We start from the raw sequence: 12,251 nt of genomic DNA, 5'->3' as shown, positions 1-12,251 counted from the left end.
ACTTGAAAGTGATCAAACCATCACAGAATGGCGATACTGTGATGCACTTAGCGCGTCGCGGCTTGAGGCGTGGATCTTGCTGATGGTCCTTGATCTCGAGCGGTGTTTTCTACGATTTAAGAGATAGGTGCTCTATGAAACAGCTCAAGCGGTGAGGTGGGGCATCCCAGACACTTTCGGCACCTGTCCACGTGTACTTGTAGCACTAGAAGCTTTATTTGGGAGTTGAAAGAGGCTAAATGTGAAATGCCGGTAGGCGAGCCTGTCAGAGAACTCGCCTTCACTCGCGATGCGTCGTGAGACATAGACTGCGTGGTCAAGACCATATCTGTTCCATGCCTGAAAGTATGTGGTGACCTTCCAGGTGTGTCATGACATGTAAGTGTGCGTGGGTGAAATTACATAATATGTAAAATGAGTAATCATGCCTTTATATTCTCAAGACCTACTGCTACACTATCTTCTAAGCCCTGCTAGTCACTACATCCGTCCAATAATTGCATAGTTGCTAAGGAAAATAGCCTACTATCGTCCCTTCCTAGATGAGCGGGTTGTTGTAGATTAGCGCCCTGTGTAATGGGTCCTTCGCAGGTCAGATGGAAGGGCCCGCACTTGCGGGGTGTCTAGAGGTTGCACGCGACCACCAACCTTAAATCAACGCCCTGAATGCGATCAGTTTGGCGCTCGAGAAGGGCGTTTGTGTCGTGGGACACTTCATGTTTGTGTGGTACGTGTGTGCAGGTGGGGCGACATTGGTCTTGGCCACTGTAAGGTGTACGCTCGCACGCGTGGAATGATGCAAAGCTATCTTCTTAGAGACAAATGTACAGTTTGCTGGGTCTACATGAGATCCTAGAGGTGCAGCGCACGTGGCGGGGATAGCTAAAACGTATTGGAAGATGGGAAGGAACTGGAGGGTTGAGTGGCGACTTTGGAGATCATGATTACACGAGGCTGACAGGGTCTGTAGCATGTGACGAATACACAGGGGCTTTACTTGGTTGGCCTATGTGGAAGTGGATTAAACCTACCACTATCACCACAGGATTCGTTGTTTCAGACCTACACTCATCAACCTTATTTGGCGTCCGATAGACAACTTGACAAGTGCGATCGAATGAATAGACTAGAGAGGGAGAATGATAGTCGACTTGACTAGAAGTCAGAGGAGAACGAGTAGACTTGGAGCGAAAGTACCTTGTTATCCAGCATGTATATTTTCCGCGTCGTTACCATGCGACGCAAGATGTCGGTTTGGCACACTTTTTATCGAGCATGCAGGAATGTCTACAACACCACTGGAGAGGCACGGAGTGGATCCATGCACGAGTCCTGGTAGATGATGCACCTTCTTCTCGATGCGAAGGCAGAGTCCTTGGTTACCTCCGCGGCTTCGAATTAAGTTTGTAGCAAACTGCTTGCATGGATACCGAGAAAAGGCACCAACGTCAAGAAGTGCTCGAGAAACGTGCAAAGCAGCTTGAAGAGGGCTCTGACACTGCGCGTAAGTCGAATCATTCAGACAAGGTGAATAAGAGTCGATCCTCTCGAGGGTTGTGTATTGGATGATGGAACCAGTCACGAAAAGGGTAAAGCGTAGGTCGGCCATTAGCTCGAGAATGTGGGGGCAGCGTGTCACATGCCACACCTTTGTCTCTGTTTGAGCCATGTGAATGCGTGTTGGAGGTGTCGGCTGAGCCTAGGTGGTCTAGAGGGGTGTCATCCGTACGCTGCGCTCGCAGTGAGGCTGGCCTGGCGGAGTGGCGGGGGTAAGAAGAGGGATTTGCAGATGTGCGTGGGAGGCTGATGGCAGAGAGTCATGACTGCGTGCGGAGAGACGCAGACAAGTGTTTGGGAGAGAGTGAAGAGCGGACGAGTTGACGGGCTGGTGTAGAGTCAGTCAGTCGGTGGTGATAACGCTGGTGGTTGCTGGATGGGCGGGCTGGGGAGTGGGGAAGGTGGCATGGCGCTGGTCGGGGCGGTGATTGGCCAGGACCCTTGTCGGGCCTCGCCAAGGTTCCGTTCGGCTCTAACCTGGCTTCCCTGTTCCCTTCTCCATCATAAGATAGCGCCGCCGCCCATGTGACCATCTCTCGTCCACGGTGCACTCATCGCCTCGTGATTCAAGTCGGTCGTTCAACTGTGCTGATAATCCTGCCTGAAGCAAGTCCAAAGTCTGCGATTTTCAAGGTAAGAAGCTTTCTGTTCTTTTTCCCGTTCCCGAAAGTGTGCGTCCGCCCTCGTCTACCACCGCTTGTCGAGGTCGTCACGCCTTCGCCCGTCACCTGATATCGCGGACCCGTTGGAACTTCGCAGTCGAGACTTGTACCATCGGTGAGTTAGCATCATGGCCCTTTTCGCGGAATCGTCGGAACGCTGCGCATAGGCCTGCGCATTCTCTGGCGGCCTCTCTACGCCATGCCGCCCGTCCAGAGAGTCGTATCGGGCGTCGTGGGTGCGTCGAGCCCGCACCTCGCTGGCTGTCGTGGTGTTGCTCGCCATCCCGCACTTGGTCGACGCGCGCATCCACCACGACACGACGCACGACGCCATTGTGCGCTCCAGACGACCCACCCGCTCGCACGATACGACGGCCCTCTTTTGAGTAGTGACAGCTCCGTCTTACAGCAACGCGCTGCTCGACGCGCCCAATCGCCTGCCTGCTATGCCTCTTGTCGCACCGCCTTGACCTACTCAGCTGCCCGCGCCCGTGCTAATGTTTGTCGAACCTAGGCCTCTACATGCCCTCCCCAAGCGCATGACTGCTCGACCAAGTCCTCATCCGGATTGCGCGTGAACTGGTGGGCCAAGCGCCACTGCCTGCTGCTTCCCTCGCCTCGGTGTTTGCGCCTACGACTCACGCTTCGAGCGCGTTCCGTCTGCCTCTCTCTCACCAACCCCCCATACGTCACCTGCCCGATTCGCTCACCCGCGCCTAAATCTCCGTCGGCTACTACAGTGCCCTTGCTTGCCATTGGTCCTCGCCCATCTCAGACTTGACACAGCTCGAGCAACCGCGCGCAGAGTCTTTACATCGGGCCCTAGCGTACCTCCAGCCGACACTCTACACTTTCAGATACCCCGCCAGACACCATGGCCGACACTGCCGGCTACCCTACCGACGGCAAGCTGGATGCCCACAACGTGCACACCAACAAGCGGAAGCGCGATACGCGCGACCAAGGCCTAAACCGACCTGCTCCCCACGCCGCTAACAACGACCTGACCGACCAAGCGACTGCCTCGTTCCTTGCCGCGCACAACGCTGCCGACGACGACATGCAGCAGCAGTTCGACGTGCACCACAACGGTGGGACCAACACCGCGAGTGTTGGCGACACTGCCGCCGCCGCGCTTGCCTACCACCAGATGACGGTACCCCAAGCAACCGAACTCCAGTTCCAAACGCAAAACTCGGGGGATGGCTCGTTCAATATGGGAGACCACAGTCAGCAGCAAACGGGCATGCAGGACTTTAGCCTTGAGGCCTTGAAGGCTGCCACACAGACGGGCCGACCCGGTCAAACAGCACCCAGCGACTCGCCACCGCAAAGCGCTACCCACAAGCCCCAAGTCGGCACAGAAGAGTGGCACAAGGTACGGAGGGATAACCACAAAGAAGGTAGGCAATTATACACGTATCTGAAGAAGCAATCACTCACAAACGCACAGTGGAACGCCGCCGCCGCGAGACCATCAACGAAGGCATCAACGAACTGGCCAAGATCGTCCCAGGCTGCGAAAAGAACAAGGGATCCATTCTGCAACGAGCAGTGCAGTTCATCACCCAGCTCAAGGAGAACGAGCAGCAAAATATCGAGAAATGGACGCTCGAGAAGCTACTCACCGAACAAGCCATCACCGAGCTCAGCGCGAGTTGCGACAAGTTCAAGGCCGAGTGCCAACGGGCATGGGACGAGTGCCAGATCTACAAGCGCGCATGCGAAAACAACGGCATCCTACCTGACGAGATCAAAGAGCGTCAGGAGAATGGCGAGCAGACGGGGGCGAATCCCATGTAGAGCACCAGAGAAGCTTCACCTGACCATGGGGTCTGGACGGATCCGATTCGTCTGACCCTGCTCTCCGTCGACCATGTCCTGTCGACACGATGTTGACGATACCTTGTTAGCTTATGTTCGGGATTACACATCTACACTTTATTTTTGACCTTTCAGTCTACTGGTCATGCAGCGCACTTTCGGTGTGGCTGATTATTTTCTTATCTTGGCGTACAGTGGGGGGGTATCACTCGCTCTTTTGGTACGGGCTTTTATGGTGTTGTCTGCATATGATGGTGCAACTGGGATAGGATAGGCCTCCCTCGTACAAACAGCGGAGACTTCTCTTACGTATTCAGCGACACATTTTACAGCAAGGAGGATTTTCTCAAGGATACAGCATTCTCGGTGACATTTTTTCAAATCATGGTATAAGATGTGCTAGCCACTTGTATTGTCGACTTGACGTTCGCACGACGACATTTCTTCCAATGTGTTCTACATGAATCGCGCTATCGGAACCCTGCTTATCCGTTAGCGGACGGCGCATCCCACCTGCCTCGCATGCACGTAGCGACTCATTCTCTTGAACCGTGAACATACGTTTCTTGCTACACCCACACACGCAAACGAACCCTGTGAAGCAGAAATCATGACTAGCACGTGAGCAAGCTCCCGGATATGGTGGGCGTAACACATTTCCACCAACTCCAACAACATATCCAGACAATACGCGCGACCGACCATGGCCAACAACGAGGTGCCCGAAGAGCCGCTCGTGCCTCCAGTACTGGACGCAGCTGAGCTGATTGGCAATTCGAGCGCTGATTTCCCAGTCATCGAGGCCGAGCCAGAGGAAGAGCTTAACCTGCCACTCGATACCGCCGAACAGCAGCGCATACTGCTCCAACAAGGCGAAGACCAACCCCAAGCCGGGCCTCCCCTTACGCTGCCAGCACGCCCCGGCCTGCAACGTGGCAACTCAGTCCCTACGCCTGCACCGAACCTCCCTCCGCCCGCACCGCCTGTGCCACCGCCAGATACCCCACAGAATGACTCGCTCTCGCTGGCGCAATTGCAGAACCTCGTGAGGGGCTTACCAAAGGTCGAGCCTGCGCCATACGCCTTCACATACGATGACGCCTCGTTTTTCGAGGAGGAGCTGGAGGAGTGGTTCTCGTACGCAGTCGAGGAGCAGGCTATGCTGCTGAAAACCCAGGCATCCTACTCGTTGGAATGGAGCGCATTCCATGGGCTGAACGACGAGTCCAACGGCGAGGACGGGCTAGACTGGGCCAAGGCAACAGCGGAACAACATGACGACTTTGTGAAACATTTGATAGGAGGACTGAAGGAGGCCGACCCTGTCTTGAGGCTGAAGAAGCTGGAGGCACTGGTCTACGTCCTCCTGGGGTGCTGGCATGAGACTGCGGGGCTACCAGAACCAGCAGCGCACGAGGCAAACGAGTCGATCGCAACGTCAGCACGCAGCGCCGCATATGTCAAATCGGGAAAGCAGGCCTCGCTCATCAAGCGCAACGTACACCTGCTCGCTGACAACAATGGCGTGCAGGCCGTCGTCGATGCACTCAGCTCTTCACTTCTAAGAGCGTGTGGTGTGGAGGTTACACCTGAAGCGCAGCGCGATTCCAAAGAGGCAGAACGACGCGAGATTTGGTGTGCGATGACTGCCGTCTACGTCCTGCTGGAAGTCGCACGCGATGAAGAAAAGACGAAGAACAGCCTCAAACTCAGAAGCGCCATTCTTGACCTCGAGAAGCCAGGCCTCCTCATGCTCTTCGTCGACCTCATCGCGAAAATGCGGTGGGACGAGTCAATCAACCTGCCTCTTAGTAAAATATCACTGTTGCTCTGGAAGGCGACACTGGTAACTTTCGGTGGTCTCGCAGAAGTTGACAAGGTCAAAGAGACTTTCAATGACTCCAAGCTCGAGTCGGAGGATTCCAAGGGTCAGCCACTCATAACCGCCTCGCCTCTTGACTACCACCTCTTCAGACAGGAGATAAGCTCCAAGTACCCTGCATACAACCCTCCTCCTCCCATATTCCCTCTTGAGCCGGAAAACAACTCCATCCTGCCACCGCTGAAGAATCATCCAAACAAGGTAGCTGGTAACCATGTCTTTGGCTCTGGACTTGGAGATTCGAACGGCAACAGCACGTCCATTCTGCACCAGCCAGTACATATTGCGACTCCAGCGCCTTCTCCCCCTCCCTCGCCTGCAGGCCCTGGTGGCAAGGGCGGGAAGAAGCAGAACTACCAAACGAATCAAATGTTCCCATTCTTGTATCCTCCGCTCGACGAATCTAGTAACAAGCTGGGTGGGAAGGGCTCAACCGATCTGCAGGACCTTCTGGTCGGACGCAAATGGGAAGGCTCGGACATACCCGCATCCATCTTGGAAGCCGCTGAGCTCTTTGCTAAGCGTATGAAGGCCACGCGCGCCATGAAGCAACTGTGGGAGGAGCGTGTTGCATTCATGAAATACGAGCGCGGTTGGACAGGTCCTGATGAGAACCCCGATATCGACGAATTGTCGCTTGAACCAAAAGATGAAGCGCCACCGAAGAAGTTTGAACCTGGTAGTTGCGAGGAGCGACTGCATTTGGTCGAGGAGTTGTACCGGATCGCGCTCCCCAACCTACAGTCATTGATTATCGTGTTGATCAAAGCCATCCTTGCGCATGTCACGGCGCTCGTTACGCAATCCAGCGGTGCGAATGGACTCCAGAGCGGTTTCCAATTCCAGGACAATCAGAACGGTACTACAGCCGGTCGGCCCGACATGAACGGCATGAACGGTCATGGGAACACATTAGCCACCAATGAGGAGCTTGACGCAATGCGCACACAAGAGGTTCTTGACAAAGCAGTCACCGGCACGTTGATATTGATCCTGAAATGGTTCAAAGTCTCTCACATCTTGAAATTTGAGTATATTACGCAGCTGTTGGTTGATTCGAGCTACGTCCCGTTGATCTTGAAGCTACTACAACTGCAAGAGGTCGAGAAGATTGTAAACTTCAAGAGTGAGCAGGAAGAGCTCAACTTCTTCAACTTTTGCCGAACACATTCGAGGAACGTGTCTGAAGAGGATTATGATGAAAACCATCAAGGAGAAGCGTATAACGGCGAGTCCGATGAGGAAGACGCCGTGCCACCTCCAATTCGTCTCTCCAGAGAGGATTCAAATGAAGCTGGAGTCGAGCCGGCCCTCCCGCTGGCTCAACTACAGCCTCCAGAGGTCGACGAGCTCGGCTTCCCTACCAATGAGTTGCCCAAGGAACCTATTACCAACTTCTCATGGCGCGCGTTCTTCACATCCATCAACTACCTCCGCATCATGCAAAAGATCTGCAAGAACAAGGCGCATCGAAACCTCATGCTAGTGTCTTACAAGTCTTCGCAGTTCCTTCGTAAGAGCTTGAAGGTACCACAACCGGAGCTGCGCCTGTATACGCTCAAGCTTTTCAAGAACCAAGTTCCTTACTGTGGCCGCAAGTGGCGACAATCCAACATGCGCGTCATTACTGCAGTGTATCTGCATTGCAGACCTGAACTCCGAGATGACTGGCTAGCCGGGAGTGACGTGGATGCCGAGGTCGACGAGAGCGTGCCGCTCGAGCAAGCTTTGCGGTCACTCACGCACTGGCACAACCTCAAGCGCTATCCCGAGAGCTTAGGCGCCAAACCCGGTGTCCTAGAGGAGGAACAGGATTTCTTCCGTAACGAACTTGAGAAGATGGACTGGGGTGATGAGGCTGCGAATGAAGGCGAACTCGAGCATGGCTGGCCGGACCTTCAGGTCGAGGGTTGGTGAACATCTTGCCCCGCTCGCCCCTGAACATGCCATGCCTTGCACATTAATTCACCTAGCATGCAGTCTGGATACCGCATTAATGTCTTGAGCAGATGATTCGCAACGCGGAGATTTTCTCGAATGCCCTAGACACCAGGTACATCGGCGCAGACAAGCAGTACGAGGCGGAAAACTAGCTAGACCAACTCTTGCGCGGTCCATCTCTGAGCCGGCTGCCAAAACATGGCCAGGTGCGACCAAAGCAAGGCGGATTTCCAAGTGGGACATTCATAGCGAATTAGAGGATCTTGTCAAGGCGTCGACGCGCGAGGATAGCGATGGCGATGATGACGAAAATGCAAGGGACAGATACTCCAATTTTACCGGAAACAGTGGAAAAGGGTTCAACGTCAACGACGGCTGGCAGAGGAAAGGGGCCAGGGAGCTGCAACGCGAACGGCGAGCGAAAGGCGAGGGTACTTCTCCTAGTCCTAAGACTGTCTGATATTTAGCCTTTGCAGCGGGCATGCTGCGAGACGCGACTCTGCGTCGTTTAGTCGCAGGCTCTGGTTTTAGCCAAAGATACCCGTTGAGTTTGATAGCATTGAGAAAATAGTCGAAACAAAAACGGCATTGTTCAAATAGACGTAGAAAGCTTGGGCGCGATATACCGATGCGGTTGATTGACGTTCAATCGCCGCGGCGTTTGAAGCCATCATCGTCATCATCCAACTCTGCACGTCTGGGGTGAACAACAGTTCACCGCATCGGAGCTAGCACAGCGTGTGGCTGGGCAGCCAGAGAATAGTACGCAGCCAATTAGCCATGCGTGTATCCGGCTTACCTACTGACGCTCAGCAAAAGAAGAAATGCGGCCCGTCTTGCCTGACTCGGGCTCGCACTACCCCGAGCTCTCGATCCCCACACAAGCTGGGGTTGGCTAAAAGACGTCGGCGTCTGCTCTCTGCCGGAGTTAATCCTGCTCCTACTCTTTTCAATCATCGTCGCCATCTTTTTAGAGCTTTGTCTTGTATTCTCAGCCTTTGGTTTTGTGTATTTTCCGCATTGTACAAGTAATTCAAACACGTAGCATCATGGCGAAGGTTTTCGATTATGCCGAGGGTCAGTCTCCAGCGACCGCGACCCAACTCCAACTGTCAAAGCTAACTCGGAATGCAGTCGCACAGCACAACACGGCAGAAAGCTGCTGGGTGATTCTCTACGGCAATGTTTACGACGTTACGCGCTTCATTCCCGAGCACCCCGGCGGCTCAAAAGTCATCCTCCAACTTGCCGGCACCGACGCGACCGAAGAATACGACCCCATCCACCCACCGGGCATCCTCGAGGAGAATCTCAAAGCCTCAGATAAGCTCGGCACCATAAACCCAGACACACTCCCGAAGGAGGAGAAGACACCAGAACAGACTGGCGAGGCACAAGATGACGGACCCGTAGATCTGGACAGCCTACTGAACCTCGACGAGATAGAAGAGGTGGCCACCAAGCAAATACCTTACAAGGCATGGGCATACTACTTCTCCGCGAGCGACGACCTCCAGAGCAAGTCCTTCAACAACAGCGTATACCGCAGCATACTCCTCCGGCCCCGCGTCTTCGTCGACTGCACCCGCTGCGACACATCCACATCCTTCATCGGCAACGCGGTCAAACTCCCCATCTACGTCTCCCCAGCCGCCATGGCGCGCCTCGCGCACCCAGAGGGCGAATGGGGCATAGCACAAGCCTGCAGCCAGTACGGCGCCATGCAAATCATCAGCCAAAACGCATCCATGACGCCTGAACAAATCGTTGCAGACGCCACCCCAGGCCAGGTCTTTGGCTGGCAACTCTACGTGCAGAACGAGCGCGCCAAGAGCGAAGCGATTCTCGACCGCGTGAACAAACTTGACGCGGTAAAATTCATTTGCCTCACGCTCGATGCGCCGGTCCCTGGTAAACGCGAACACGACGAGCGCAGCAAAAACGTTGGATCGAATCTGCCCGTGCGCGCGTCGGTCCAGGAAGACCAGTCCGTGTCCAAGACCAGCACCAGCGCAGAGACACCGACTCAAGCGAGCGAGAACGAGAAGCCGAAGCCGAAATCAATGGGTATGGGGCAGTCGCTGTTCTGGGGCACGGCGGCGGATCTGACGTGGCGGTCTACACTGCCCTGGCTCGCAAAACATACGAATAAGCCGATTGTGCTGAAGGGGATTCAGACGCATGAAGATGCTTATCTGGCGTCGCTGCATGCTCCGGCTGTCAAGGCGATTATCTTGTCGAATCATGGTGGTAGGGCGCTGGATACGGCGCCGCCTGCTGTGCATACGTTGCTCGAGATACGCAAGTATTGTCCTGAGGTGTTTGATCGGATTGAGGTGTGGGTTGATGGTGGGATTAAGCGGGGGACGGACGTGGTCAAGGCTTTGTGTTTGGGCGCGAGGGGCGTGGGTGTAGGTAGGGCGGCGTTGTTTGGGTTGGGAGCTGGTGGTAAGGAGGGGGTTGCAAGGATGCTTGAGAGTGAGTCTTTTTTTCTTTTTTTTTCTTCTTCTTCGTCTTCTTATAAGAACGCCAGAATTGGTGAAATGCATGCTAACGGATGAATAGTTCTCAAAGCGGAAACGGAGACGTGCATGCGTTTACTTGGTGTGGAAAAGGTTGAGCAGTTGGGTATGCATTGCATCAATACGCGCGCGGTGGAGCGCGACATTTGGGATGGACCGGGTCTGGAGAGGGCAGCGGTCAAGGCGAAATTGTAAGAATGCGCCTGGAGATAGCCCTGGGAAAGAAAAAGCGAGATTGAGAGGAAAATATGCAAATACAAGTCCTCACGTAAGGCCTTGACAGCTCCTGCGTGGGAACTTGTTATTTGTAGATGATGCACAAATTTGAGCCACAGACTCTCTTCTACGATTGGGACCTGCGCCTCTCTCGTTGCCCAACTGTGGAAAAGAGCCTGAGGCTCGAATTCGTGTATTGAACTCAAATAACAAGTCCTCAAGTAGGAGCTGTCAAGACCCATGTTCCATTGTTATCATGGCTGTATCAATGGGTTTCTTTCCAGTTCATTGCGAGCCTCGGGCCGCGTGTTCCAAGTCGGTGATGACGAGTCTTGCCGTTCAGCTCTAGACCGTTGCAAGACAACGGCGAGCCCTCGGCCGTGTGTCCGGTGTGGCCTGACTCTCAGACGCACATGTCTCTGATGTAGGACATGCTGATGGATGAAGTGGCTGTAGAGCCAGGTCGCACAATTCTCGATTCGGGTCCGGACTGATGTGAGACCATAGTACGTTCTAGGCCGTGTGTCCATCATGGTCTCTGTGGGCGGCTGCCAAGGTCCCTGATGAAGGGCATACCAATTGAAAAAATTTGTCGCAAGGCAAGGCGGGCTGGATATTAGTCAACGGCCGGTGCTAGGCTGTTTCACTCATTACCAAATTTTTCGTTGTTGGGCTGTTTGAAGCAAAGAGTGAGAAATTGCAATACTTAAGCTTTTAACACATCAGGCCATTTTGTGAAGACGGCACTAGACTAGCATCATCATGTTCTGCGTCAAGCTCATGAGCGTTCTTGTACCTAGTCGAACATCCGGCTCCGGTCCGCAGCCACAGTACTATGATCTGTTGACTAGGCGTTCGGTCTCGACAGCGCTACCTAGGCCAGGGCAGCGCTAAGAAGCAGGATTCAATCTCGAACAACGCGCTGTTCCGTATCGGAGAATAACTTGGACATGCAAGTTCCTTGCTGGGCGGATATGCTGGCATTGAAACTCTGCACTTTGTTGGTGGTCCAGGTACTTGGGAACACAGCTCTAGATGATACCTTGGTCTCAGGTGAAGGAAGGATTGTTACCGGGTTACTGGTATCTTCGCTCTTGAAGACCGGGTTCTTGTTTTGAACCTTGGAAGGGTAGTTTGAGACATGTATGCATTGTGGCTCATTTGCGAATGCGTGAATGGGCAGAGGACAGTATCATTGTGCTTACTGTGGCTAGCATACTAGGACCTCCTAGTGTAAGCTTCCCCAAACCTCACACACGTCTGAAGGCAACCAGCGTTGTGCCTGGAAAGTGGGGTTACGTGGTTACATGGAGCTGAACATTGTCACCCCCTGTACCTTGCTGATGTATCAATCGGCTTCACCAACCAAAACTCAGCCTTACCCACCACGTCGGTTCGTCCTACCGCTCCTGCAGCTAGCCACGTGTGTGCCTTCTGTATCAGGCATCTCCCATCTAATCCATCATCAAGACTCTGTCCTCGTCAATGCTTCAACAACGTGCTCGCACAGCCTTGTCCAGCTCCGCGCCGAATGCAGCCTCTCCTTACGACTCGTCACCGCGCCCTGTGACTGCAGGCAGAGGCTATCGGGGCGTTTAATGACGTTGCTGGTCCGGAGTGACACCTGGCGATGCGCGCAATGTTGGG

General features: G+C 54.1%; 3 protein-coding genes across 3 annotated transcripts; all 3 read left to right on the top strand.

Moving 5' to 3' along the window:
* The first annotated feature begins 2,092 nt into the window (after positions 1-2,092).
* Positions 2,093-4,444, top strand: ACET3X_005763 (uncharacterized protein). The gene is made up of 3 exons (XM_069451901.1): positions 2,093-2,674; positions 2,734-3,622; positions 3,673-4,444. The coding sequence occupies exons 2-3, from the start codon at positions 3,094-3,096 to the stop codon at positions 4,020-4,022; spliced, it is 879 nt and encodes a 292-aa protein (XP_069306123.1). The 5' UTR covers positions 2,093-2,674; positions 2,734-3,093; the 3' UTR covers positions 4,023-4,444.
* Positions 4,445-4,746: 302 nt separating this feature from the next.
* Positions 4,747-7,842, top strand: ACET3X_005762 (uncharacterized protein; the record flags this gene model as incomplete). Its single annotated transcript, XM_069451900.1, has 1 exon — positions 4,747-7,842. The coding sequence occupies one exon, from the start codon at positions 4,747-4,749 to the stop codon at positions 7,840-7,842; it is 3,096 nt and encodes a 1,031-aa protein (XP_069306122.1).
* A 934-nt stretch (positions 7,843-8,776) lies between these two features.
* Positions 8,777-10,840, top strand: ACET3X_005761 (uncharacterized protein). The gene is made up of 3 exons (XM_069451899.1): positions 8,777-8,943; positions 9,001-10,344; positions 10,432-10,840. The coding sequence occupies exons 1-3, from the start codon at positions 8,916-8,918 to the stop codon at positions 10,581-10,583; spliced, it is 1,524 nt and encodes a 507-aa protein (XP_069306121.1). The 5' UTR covers positions 8,777-8,915; the 3' UTR covers positions 10,584-10,840.
* The last annotated feature ends 1,411 nt before the right edge of the window (positions 10,841-12,251 follow it).

Source organism: Alternaria dauci, chromosome 5 (assembly GCF_042100115.1).
Source record: "Alternaria dauci strain A2016 chromosome 5, whole genome shotgun sequence".
NCBI lineage: Eukaryota > Fungi > Ascomycota > Dothideomycetes > Pleosporales > Pleosporaceae > Alternaria > Alternaria dauci.
This window is presented reverse-complemented; position numbering and strand designations above follow the sequence as displayed.